The sequence below is a fragment of the Ammospiza caudacuta genome, chromosome Z (genome assembly GCF_027887145.1).
Source record: "Ammospiza caudacuta isolate bAmmCau1 chromosome Z, bAmmCau1.pri, whole genome shotgun sequence".
NCBI lineage: Eukaryota > Metazoa > Chordata > Aves > Passeriformes > Passerellidae > Ammospiza > Ammospiza caudacuta.
In genome coordinates, this window is record NC_080632.1 from 71198534 (window position 1) to 71211248 (window position 12715).

Genomic DNA, 12715 nt, shown 5'->3' on the forward strand with positions numbered 1-12715 from the left:
TTTTATCCCAGATGCCAGGTGGTAAAACTTCTTTCCTCCCCAGGTATTGATAAACCCCTGGGGCTTACTGCAGGAGACAGCCTGAGGTGCGCAGTGATTAGCCTTCCTTTGCACTCCCCAGCTCTACAGGCAGCAATGTCAGAGGAGGGGAGATCAGCTAAAGCCAGTCACAGCAATCTGTGGCAATAACAACATGCCAGAACTCTTAAACTGCTGTGAGGGCTGATTTTTCTCCTTCCACCTCTGCTTTTTCTGCCTCCCTGATGTAGAAATGCACCAGTGTTGCACTCTGCTGATAGACTTGAACCTTTCACATCTCCTACATCTCCTAGAATGAGGGAAAGGCAGCTGGATTCATAGCACCTCATCTGCAGAGTGTTGGCTGCCCAAATGAAGAACAAACAGGTGAATTTGGTGAGTTTCTTGTTCTATTTAAATGTATTGAAAAGAACTAAGAGGGATTTTTTAAAAGTTAATTTCAGATGTTGTGATTGCTCTTTCCTAAGTCTCTAGAGTGGCATGGCTAGGAAACTCTGGAAATTTACTGAAATAGCTCAAGCTGAACCTCTGAGATCAGCTGCAGGCTGGAGTAGAATGACTGCAAAGCTACAAATGCCTGAAAATATCACTCTTCTTGACTGATGCTGCATCAGGATACTGGAGACCTTGTATCATACAGCAATTAACTGTTTATAGATTTGTTGCTCCAGAATGGGCACACAAAGTGATGAATACAGGAAGGTTTCAAATGTTCTAAATAAATTGGCACTGTCATAGAAGGGAAAAGATTAATTTCAAAACTACCACCCAGTTTAATGTAATATAACTGCATTAATTAATTCATTATGCTTTTAAATAATAGGGACAAAATAAACAAAAGTTACTTTTTTCAGTTATGAAAGAATACTAGTGTTTTGACTTCTCTGTTCTGATTGCTCAATGCTTAATTCTTGTACACAGAGTGTATACACGGAGTGCCAGTGTTTTGGTCTTTGTTGCCTGTAGAATTTGTCTACTTTTTCAGCAGCATTTGTTATATGGGGTAGGAAGTTGATTAAATGACAGCTAGTTTCTGCACCCTGTTCTGGTACCAATATGCAAATGCATTTCAAGGGCTGATACTTAACTGTGTTGAGAACTTTGACCAACCGGAATTGGTTTTGGATGAGTGAGATGTTTTCATCAGGGGTTTTGATTGTTATTGCTTTGGACTTCACAGTTAATTAGACTAAAGAGACAAGGTTTTCAGGTGCAGTAAAACTTTTTATGTTATTTGGGTGACAAGAATGTAGAATTTTCTTGCTCTGTGAAATGGATTTTACAAAGAAAACGTCCTTCTGTGACTAAAACTGTACAAACAAATTTTCCCAAAGAAGGCTAATTTGGAAAGGTGCTCCAAATATGGTAAGTGATCTTACTGCTTCCTAAAAGATTAACTGTGAAATGAAATGTCTTGCTTCTTTTATTTTCCATACTGTGACTTTGCTTTAGAGGCACTCTTAGTGAGGTAAGTGCTGAGAGATGATGTCTGACAGTAGTGCTATAGGTGGGGGCAGAAGGAGCTTCTTTGGACAGAATAGGGTTTGAGCAAGTTTAAAAATAAGCATTATACGGAACAGCCATCACAGTCCTCTGGCACAGAAAAGTGGGGACCTGCACTTTATTTTTGTGGCTTTCTGTAAACATAAAAGTTGATTTATTGACAGCATTAGGACCTGTCTATAGACGGCTGGAAATGATAACATTCTCTACTGGGAGAAGGGACAGATGAAATGTAAAATTGATTCTCTGGGTCTTTTGCGCTACTATTCAGGTTTAAGAGCAGAAATATTTCAAGATGCCAAATATGCAGGTCTGTCTTTCTTGTGAGCAGCCTCAGAGGCAGAGATGCAGAGGCTGTCATATTATAGTGCATAGCAAAGGAGACGAAGACATCCAGGAGTATTTCCCCAGCAAGTGAATAGCATGGCATGGTCAAAAGATCTCAGTGTTTCTGAGGGATTCTTAAAAATACATGCTGTTTCTGTTGTTAGTTATGCTAACTGAACTTGTATGGAGAAGATGGCTTGAGGAGAAGTTAGGACTGGCATTTTGATTTGTAGGTTCTGGACCTCAAACATAGTATGTTAAAATTATATATGAAAATTATTTTAGAGATCTTATTTTTACAGCCCAGTGATAGAAAAGTATTTTTTTCTAATTCCACTCTCTTCATGCAATTATAAATGTACAAATACCCTTTGAAAATCACTAGCTTTTCATGAAGTTGTCTTGTGAAGGTCTGATATGCTTTTTGTATTTCCTCTTTTAATGTAAAACATTGCACATACTTAAGGTATCTGAACACCTGCTGATCTCAGTGCTCTCTGCAGCAATCCTGTGACTGTTTTGTCACAAATGGTAAAGGGATTACATACATGGAGTACAGTACTGCTAAAACAATAAACATAAGTTCACTTGGGAACAAAATAATATTAAAAAAGAAGAAAAGTAAAACCCAATGTTGTCCAATATCAGGAATTTTTCTGAATGATTAGACTACTTTCAGTAACAGAACTATATATTTTAAAATGGCTAGGAATGTAATTTGGAAGATATAATTTATAATAGAGATTAAAGGGTTAATTGTTTACAGGTTTTGTTTCTAGCCATGGAAAATGCTAGTTCAGCTGTTTGATGGCATTCTTCCCAGATTAAATATCTTTATTACAAAAAGAGCAGGTGTAGTCCCTATGTGTACTGCTGTATTTTTGATTTTTAGTGGTACTCTACATCATGAACAGTAGTGACCCTATCTTCACCCTAAAACATATTGAAAATTGTTATTGCTGTTTAAAGGAAGCATCTTGGAAAAGGTCCTCCTGATGGTTGTAACAATATGAGCATATGATTAAAAAACTCCTGTTGTATCATGACATCTCTTCTCCAAGAAGCTGAAGTGTCAAGGTTGGCCAGGGAGGATCAGCTTGCCCATGATGGCTCTGGTAAAGCTTTCCTGTGACTAACACAAAAAAGAAAATGACAGGCTTTTCAGTATCATGTATCTTTAAAGTAGATTTCTGCTGCTTTGATCTTTTGGAATCTGTTTCTATTGGTGTCCTCCAGCTCTAGCTCTGATCAGAACTCACCAGCTCACAGAAGGTCCTTCAGGAAATCACCTAGCAAGGCACCTCAAGGAACACATTTTCAGTGCAGTCAGGCCCAAAAGCATTTGTGAGTTAGACACCACAACATTTTCGATCCACAGATTTTAAATGGATGGGTGCATGCCTGAGCAGTACCAGGTGGATCATTTTCTAGACTGTGGGCAGAGCAGCCAATTTTCTTCAAGTGATTGTTAACTCTGGCATTTTCCGCACGTCTGGGTATCGATCTGCTCCACTTTCTGACACTCTGCTCTGCTGGATGAAGGATTGCCTTTCTGCCTGTGGAGTGCTCATTGCTCCTGAGGTATGTTTCATGGATCTTCAGTGCACATGAGATCATCTCTCACTGGAAAATAAGCGCTCGCCTAACAAGCTGACTCACTTTCTCTGCTGGAGGGGTGATATGCCAGTATCTGGGTCTGCAGAAACTTGTCATGACTGAGAACCAGCTGTGGTGATGGGTATGTGAGTGTGGTGTGGGAGTTGCTGGTTCTCTTGAGAAGCAGGTGTGAAATTTTCGTGGCATGCAACACGCTCTCCTCACTTTGCTATGAAGGGCATTGCTCCCTGAGAAACACTGTACTCACAAAATTAGACCTAGAGTTACATTGACTGTGCTGATCATTAACTGCTTTTGTCCGATGGCCAGTTTTATTCAGTATGAATAGCACAGAGTCTCAGGGGAAAATGTAAAATCTTAGGAAGATCTCTGATCTGCTGATGAGAAAGACAGAGGGGAAGCAGACTTTATGTGAACAACCTGGATAGGTGTTTTGCCTGAAGTACAGTGAGATGCAGCTGAATTTTGGTTTTCTTTAAGTGAGAACTTACCTTTGAAAGACCAGGTGCATGAATGGTTTGAAACACATTTTGGAGACTGAATACTTTCTATGGAATAAATGCACATTTTCTAGGTTTTTCTCACCAGCATCAAGTGAAAGGCATCCTCTAATCATCATTTTAAATAGGTTGGGTGGTCTTGTGATAGCTGGCTACCCTATCATGATTTTAAATGTGCCATATGTACAGGATGACAGTGTCTTTTTTAAATGGAGACTGCGTCCAGGCTTGAGGGTCACCCCAATATAGAGACAACGCATCCAGAGATGAAGTTACAATGCTTTTTCTCTCTAAATCAATTCTAGACCAGAGTATCTTTTAATGAGTTCAAAACTAAGGGTTGAAATACGTTACATGAATTATTCCTTTAGTGCCTCTCATATTGTTCTCCGTAGTTTCTTATAGCAAAATTTTGGGGATTCCCACAAATACCGAAAAAGGTTATCACAAGGTAATGAAGCTGTTGTTTAATTGTGCTGCCAGGCCTTTAATTTAACATCCTGGAGATGCTGCGACCTTCCTGGAGACAGGGGTTTTTGGCTGGTGATTGCAATTAGTTGCAATTAGTGTGTGAACTGTGGGCGGCTGTTCCTGAAGCCCCATCCCGCTCCGGGCTGCGGGATGAGCTCGCGTGTTCCTGATCCGGCTTTGCCCTCTGGCGGTGCCCGCTTGAAAGATTCCCTAAGCTCGGGAGAGATAAAGACTCGGGAAAGATCTGGGGAAACAGCAGGTGTGTGTGATGGACACTAAAAGTACACTAAAAGAGGGAAAGGTCCTGCAGACATCAGTGCTGCGGATGCCAAACAGGACCCCAGGGAAGTTAGAGACAGAAAGGTTTAGTGCTCCTTCATCGAGGTAAGCCGAACAAGAAGGAGTTTTTCTCTGCCAAAAATGCAGTTCCTCACTGCTCTGACCAATCCTTTGACATGACAAATACATGCACTTGAAAAATATCCCAAGTGTTGTCTTATTGAAGCTCAGCTCTTTTCCTGATGATGAGGACTCACCCTGAAAAGGCTGTCCTATATCTTTTTAATGGAGAGCACTCTGGGGAATTGGGAACTTTAATGGGAGACATCCTCTCCCCAGCCTTCAGAAAGCTCTGAGTAATCCTAGTGAGTTTTCATGGACTGGCCTTTCATTTAACTTCAGGTGTTTCTGATGGGAGACAGTTTTTTATTTTTACAGCCTGGGTGTTTTATGTGCTTGCAGTTCTGCATGTGTCTGAATAGAAGTTCTGCTTCTCCTCTTGGAGAAAAAAACAATTATTTATAGCCTAGAAGGGAAAGAAATGCAAAATGCTTATCTGAGAATGCAATTGAGGTGTAAATCAGGTGTTGAACAGCAATTAGAATAAAGAATGTTGTAGTTTGAGGGGAATAACTGTCTTAGGCAATATTAAAAAAGATGCATATTTTGATGTCTAGATGCAGCTTTATTTAATGTTTTTGCTGTTTTCTTTCTACCTTAAATTAGGGAACACGGAGATTTATGCCTTTCAGGGAAAGATGGTTCTTTTTAGTCTTAGGGAAAATATTTGGAACAGTTGTTGTTATATCCAGTCATATAAAAAAGCAATACAGAACCTCCATTTTTACTATTTTTTTTAGCATTTACATGTAGAAATTGCCAGTAAAAAGAAAATCAGTGTACTTACAGAGGACATGCAAATTTAGGGTTAATCACTGCAATAATTTTGTGGAAATTGCTATGAAGAAATTACTAAAAATGTAGGGCATGGCACAAATTATGTGTTTTTCTCCACACTCTGAAAGAACCTGGTTATAGGAGACAGGCCTTGCTTGGACATTGCAGTTATCATATCCTGTATAATGGGCTTTGAAATAAAGAGCAGTAAAATGATCCTTCCCATTATCTATACGACCACACTTCATATACCCCCCTTCTTTCAAAAATTTGTTTTCTCTTTTACGTTCAGACCCTGACATTAGCTATTTAAGCCTTGCAAAGCACTGTGCTAGAAATGAACAGAACAATCTTGTTAATCTGGCAGTATCTCATTACATGAAACCAAGGATCCCTACAGTCAGAAAATGGTGTCCTGAGAAAGATGTCAAAGCACTACTAAAAAGCCAAAAGCCAAAAAACTCTTAATGGCATTCTGTTCACACAGATCAGCAGTTTTTTGTTTTTACACCAGAAATTACAAGATTCTGTGTACCCATGTTGATGCTGTCCATTTAACTGCAACAGGGTTCTGGAGGTATTTTGCACCCATGGGAGAAGAAGGAATAAATCAAAACCTGAAATATACATATTTGTGAATCTTTTCATGTAAAATGAGATCTTTCTTGCTCTCTTCAAATTTTCTAGTATTTAGCAACAAAAGAAAAACTACTTCTCTTTTATCTCATTGCAAAGGATCCAGATTTTTATCAGTTCTGATTTCAGAATTCAAATTTTTGATGCTCTCGTTTAGTGAATAGAGCTTCTTCTTAACACAACCATGCCTGCAAAGCCTTGAAATAAAAAATTGCCAGAGATATAACCTGTATTACCTGAGTTGATATATTGGATAGCATCTGTATATTTGGGAAGAATCACTTGCATGCTTTAAAATGTAAGAATTTCTTACATTCTTTCTTAAATTTCTATTAGTTTCTCACATTGAAATTCTGGACAAAAGCATAAATTACTTCTTTAAATAGTCTGTTCAAAAGACAGCAATTTTTTTAAAGGAGAAATAAATTTGAAATATTACTCTCTTTAAAAACATGCTTTTTCTTCTTGTTACAGATGAATAAGCAATGTACTTCTGATTCTTCTTCTTTCTCTTAAACTTTCATGCTTTTACGTGGCCATTTTTCTCCTTCAAAGGATACAGAAATGTAATGATGATTAATAACTGTATGAATATAGGCTTTCAAAGCAAGCAATAATTCTGGATTTCTGAAGTTATTTGGTAAGAATAATATATATTCTGTACTTTGGGAGCACTAGCTTTGGTAGCTAATATTTATGCATTTCACTTCCAAACAAAAATATAAGCTGTTTCTAACTACTCTTTGGAATCACTTCAGTTTTCTTAGTACGTGCCTTCTAAAACTGCAATAACAGTGGAGAGATTTGTGGATACTTAAAAGAAAGACTTTCCATGTTTAGTGTACAGCATCTAAAACCATGTGAAAAGGCTGAGAAATGGATAAATGAGACAGAGTAGGAAGAAAATTAGGAGAGGTGAAATAAAGAATTGAAATTAAAGTTGGTGCTAGGATGTTTACATTTTGGTATCTATGTGGTTGGAGGGGTTCAAAAATTAAAATATGGTGAAAATTGTGGGTGAGGTAAATGGCTTATGACCAGCACTTGAGTGGGTGTGGACAGGATCTTGAGGAGGAGAGAAGATCAGGACAAATACCTAGACCTGCAAGACCCAAACAAACAGTTTGGTAATTGGGATTTGGTTTGGAAAGCCAAGCTCATTCTCTCCACTGCAAATACCTACACCCTTCTATCTGAAAAATCCCTTGCCATTTTCTTTAGCCCCGTTATTTTTCCAGTTCTACGGGTTGCTGTACAAAATAGTGTAGGAACAGTAAATTCCCTAGTAAGATTACTTGAGCTTAGTGATTATTTCCACATCATAGTTTAAGGCATCATCCTGCATATTTTACCAAAGCATCCAAACAAAGAATTCTCACAGTTCCCTGCTAAGGAAAACATTTGCTGAAGACTTGGGAAGAATCTTATAGCTCAGCTGTTTAATCACAAACAATTGTAAATAGACTATGGGTTGGCATTTATACAGCATGTAATGGAAATCTTCCTTCTCAGAGAATCTGATTTAAGCTATAGTCAGCTTCCTAAATATTCTAATAGGTGTAAATCTTTTTGTCCTCATATTGTTCTTATTTTGTGCAGCTTTCCAGTTTATACCCTACCCCTAATAAAGGGTATTAAAAAAATCTCATATTTGAAGGACTATCAATGAACCTTTGGCTTCAGGATACTTTTGCTGATTTGAAATTTCAGTAATTCAAAATAGTCACATGAGCGACCTGGAAAAGACTTAGGCCTGTTATGAGCAGTTGATAGTAATAGTTCAGCTGTATTCCAGTTTGACATGGCTTAAATCCTACATAAGACTACATGGATGATAAACTTGAGAACATTATTTACAGTTCTGGGATAAAATGTCTTCTCCTTTTTCTCCTATAGAGAAAGGCTGACCCAGAACTCAGTCACACTAACTAACTTAAATACTGTAAACTAGTTCTATTTATTCATTTTAATTTTTTTTTTAATTTTACTTTTCATGTTGTTATTATGCTCTTAAAGCCAACACTTTCCATTTGAAACCAAAGAGCAGTAGAACAGACTAGATTTTTATTTTTTGCCACTTTGGAACAGGGACAAAATTGTAACTGATGAATATTCCACCAAGGAGTGGATAAATAAATTTAGAGGTACGTGAAGCTGCTCACCTGGCTGCTCTGGCTACATTGCCAGATTGCTCCCTGCTCTGAATCTCTCCAAGTTCACTTTTATGCCAAGCAGGTTAAGAGCTTTGTTACAGACACCCAAGGGTCCAGCAGGTCTCATTTAGTTATTCTTCATAGTTCTCACACAGATTTGCATGATTAGAGCCTTTCCAAAATACATCATTTTTGAGCAAAATTTCTTAAGGAGTGTGATCACTAGAGAAGGGATTGATCTGCTCAACACCACCGGTCATGTTTGGAGTATTTACTCTGCCCAGGCTAACATGTTTTGGATACCTCCTGTAACTCATGGGAGAGCCCTGCTTGATGATCAGGAAACTGGTCTGAGCAAGGGGCAGATCCCTTCAGAGTTGTGGAGTTGGCTTTATAGGATGTAGGATGTCCACAGTTGGGCTTACTTCCTGCTAGAGTGGTTTTTTGTAAAGATCCCTGTGCTCTCCTTGATGATGCTTTATTCACAATTCCATTGTTCTCTGCCTCCTTATAGAGGTGCGCATTCTTTTTTTTTTCATGTTCTCTTTAATATCCTGGTAAAACCTGTTTTAGAATCAGGGCATGGAATTTGCCTCTAAAGCAGAACATGCTCAGTGAAGCAAAGCTGGCTCTTTCAAAGACACGTGCCACGAAGTATCTTCACCTTGTGATAAACTAAAAGCCTGTCCAGAGACACAATACTGCTCTTAGCTTCATAAAATCCTTGTCACAGAGGGTCTGGCATACATTCTGATTTAGACACTAAAACTGGTTTTGGAACATTAAGCTTTTTGTGACTCATTAACCTGTTAGACAAATCCCAGATGCAATAGAGTAACTTTTAAAAAGCTAAGCTATTTCCTCTTCAGATACAATGAAGATCAAAAATAATAATTTTTAAGTTTGCAAATTCTGGGAAAAGATAATTGTTTTTATTAATGTTAAAGATTCTGTGAAGTACATCAAATTGTGATGTAATATTAATGGATAATGATGTGAGCATAGCTGTTAGCCTACAAAGTAGGCAGATGCTGGAATAAGACTTGAATCTCCTAGGAATGGGCTAAAATCTAGTTATCAAAACACAAGATGAAAAAGCATATGGAGAGGCAACACATTATCCACTACTCTATGCTTTAATTAGAGCTAACTATTCAAAGTGGGATGTTTCAGCTCTGGTCTCATAACTCTACATCATAATAATAAATAATAGTGAGAAAATTAAATTTCCCATTTTCTATGGCAGCATGTTCTGTGATTTAAACTGTAAGCACCTAATTACTTCTAGGTAAGTAAAACACAATAAAATGAAGTTAAATGGTGTTAATGCAATTTTTTTCCACAGATTGGGATTTTTTCTCATAGCTTCTACAGTGATTGTAGAATTGTAAATAATGGCAAGAGTTTAAATTTAAGAGTTTATATTTAAATGATAGAGTTTAACTCTGACCTTTAAATATAAGAGGGAGAAACTTTGGATCTTCATGTAATTTTCTGTGAAATTTGGATAAGATTTTTGAAATTTTAGTCAGAAGTGCTCAGTCTTCATGTTGAAGAATGGTCTTGCAGGCAGATGATTTTCCAGCTTGTATTACCAAAGAAAGTCTGGCTAAAAGAAGTTGCATATAAGCTCAATTTATGTTGGCTGATGCGACAAAAAGTACTTGCAGCTTTTCTAGCATGTCTGGGTTTGGTTTGTTGTTGTTGTTGTTGTTGGGTTTTTTTGTTTTTTTTTTTTTTTTTCCAAAATCAGAAATTTAGACATTTTCAAAACTCAGCATTTGGGAAATTAAGTTTTCTTATAAATTGACACTGACTATGTAATATATATTTCAGGCTATCTGCCCTCCTGCTGATGAATAACAGAATGTAGTTGAGAAGTTGTGTTTCTTTTAGCTTTAGAACAAATGTATCCTTCAAAAGTGTTTACATGTCCTTCATTCTATCTGTTAAGCTTGCCTGCAACCTTTGTATTCGGGTGGGTTTTTTTCCCTCTTTTCTCCTTTTGGTCTTCCAATAGACTGCAGTAAGTTTGTCAATGGTGGTTAATAGAGCAATGTTACTGCTGCTTTTGTAGAGCCCAGGTGGGACCAACAATCTTGCAACAGTAATCAAATCTTCCTATTTCTGACATCTTAGTAGCAGAATGAAGCAGTAGGTTGTTCTTCGACATCAGAAATGGAGAAAAGTGAAAATGTTTGTCTTGATTTTGACTTTTGAAAATATAGAAGTAGATGTTAAAGGGAAAGGACTTCTCTTCCATCTTTCTCCCTACTCCCACCTGAATACAAGGGAGTCTTCAACCCAAAGCACGTGGTGTTTTACATGGGTTGTTGAATCAGGCTTGGGGCATGAACATGGCTTGCTGATTGTTTCCTAGGAGTAGAGAGGATGTGAGCATCACAGAAACAGCAATCCTACAGAGGATGGAGGGAGGTCAGAGCATCAATGGATTCATCTCCAAGTATATACACCTATAGAACTTGATGTAGATAGGAGTTTATTTAGAGGCATCTGTTTCATTATGATAATCAGTACCAGTTTAATATTACACGGTTATAGGTTGTTTTGATTCACCAAAGAACTCTTATATCACTCTGTGTCATCTCTAAGATTGTTAAATATACTACAAAAAATATTATTTTTTAGGTGGTGGTTGTTGGAGGTTAGGAATACTAATTGCTATCATTGAGGCAGAGGTAGAAACTAAGTCAAAGGGCACTTTCCTAACTGAGCTGCATGCTGTTATTGGGAGAAGTTTTCAGCCTGGAAGTGCTCATTCCCCACCCTCAGTGAGATCTGCCTCATCCTTCTGCAGCAGGTCCAGAGGAGGGCCACAAAGATGTTTAAAAGAATGGAGCATCTCTCCTGAGAGGAGAAGCTGAGGGAATTGGGATTGTTCAGCTGGCAGAAAAGAGAGTGCAGGGGAGACATTATTGTGGCCTTCCAGTATTTTTAGGGGGCCTTTAAGGAGGATGGGAAAAAATGTTTCATCAGGGCCTGTTGGACTGGCACAAGGGGAAATGTTTTTTTTTACCTAAAAAGAGAGTTAATTTGGACCATTATTAGGAGAAGTTCTCCACAATGAGGGTGGTGAAACACTGGCACTTGTTGCCTAGAGAGGTAGTGAGTGCCGTATCCCTGGAAACTCTCAAGATCAGGTCGAACAAGGCTCTGAACAACCTGATCTACTTAAAGATGTTCCTGCTAATTGGAGGGGCCTTGGGCTAGAAGGCTTTTGAAGGTGCCTTCCAACCCAAACTATTTTGTGATTCTGCGGCCCACCAGCTAAGAGCACTGGAGTAGCAGAGCATCACCTCGTCACCCTTCACCTTGCTGGAGGCAACAGGGCTGAGCAGAAAAGTCGTAACAGACAGCTTCACCCTTTCAGATAATGGACCTGGCTTAGATCATTCTCTCCCTGGGGAACCCAAACCTTTGAGGTACCTACAAGTAAGGGAAGCTGGGTTCTGCCTTGCTGCAATTTCGTACACTCAGAATTGGAAATGAGAAGACAAAAGGCTGTGGGGGCTCTGCCTGTCCTCCTCTCCCCTCCCTTCTTTGCTCTGGAGTCCAAACTTTGTAGAAGGAAAAATGGGGAAAAGCAAATAGTTGAAGAAATAGTTGTCACAATAGTTGTTTACCCTTTCTGTAAATTCTGGCTATTCTCAGGAACCTCTTGTTAAAAAAAAATACGTATGAAATGAGTTCATTATAATCACAGAATCATGTAGGCCAAGTTCTAAAAGGTGTCCAGTAGCTAATGAACCTTTTGTCAAATGTCATGTTGTTTACTTCTGTCATACTTAGGTTGTGCAGGCTCCCTGCTCCTGGACTTGTTAGGATGATATATCATTAATGTAACTCCTTTTACACTTCTATTTCTTTCTTTTGAATCCTGACTATTTGCCACTGATTGGAAGTAACAGGGAGACATATTTACATTTCCACTGATACATATTTCCTGCATCATTATTCTGTTTGCTAGCAACAGTTCTTTTTGCTTTTTAATGATCTGACTCATAATTTATTTTCCATGCACTGTTGTTTAGGAAAAAACTTTTTAGGTCTTCCTCACTTAGGAATAAACATTGTGGTCTTAGGAAGAAACATATGCTGTAGCATTTCTTAGATCCAATATTTCTTATAACTTCCCACACAGAGTTCAACCTGCTCATCAAAATAGTGAATTACCAGAGTTCCCTCTACTTTTTCCAGAAGAGATGAGGGGAAAGAGTGTCCTCTGGCATGGAGAAAGGGAAGAACTCATGCCTATGAAAGCAGGCCTCAGGT

At 38.3% G+C, this 12715-nt stretch overlaps 1 protein-coding gene across 1 annotated transcript in view; it reads left to right on the top strand.

Moving 5' to 3' along the window:
- Positions 1–258: 258 nt before the first annotated feature.
- Positions 259–12715, top strand: part of TRPM3 (transient receptor potential cation channel subfamily M member 3) — a 409030-nt gene continuing 396573 nt past the window's right edge. Inside the window, exon 1 of the mRNA XM_058824044.1 lies at positions 259–414. Coding sequence (XP_058680027.1) covers positions 391–414 — 24 coding nt within the window. The 5' untranslated portion in view covers positions 259–390. The remainder of the gene's footprint in view (positions 415–12715) is intronic.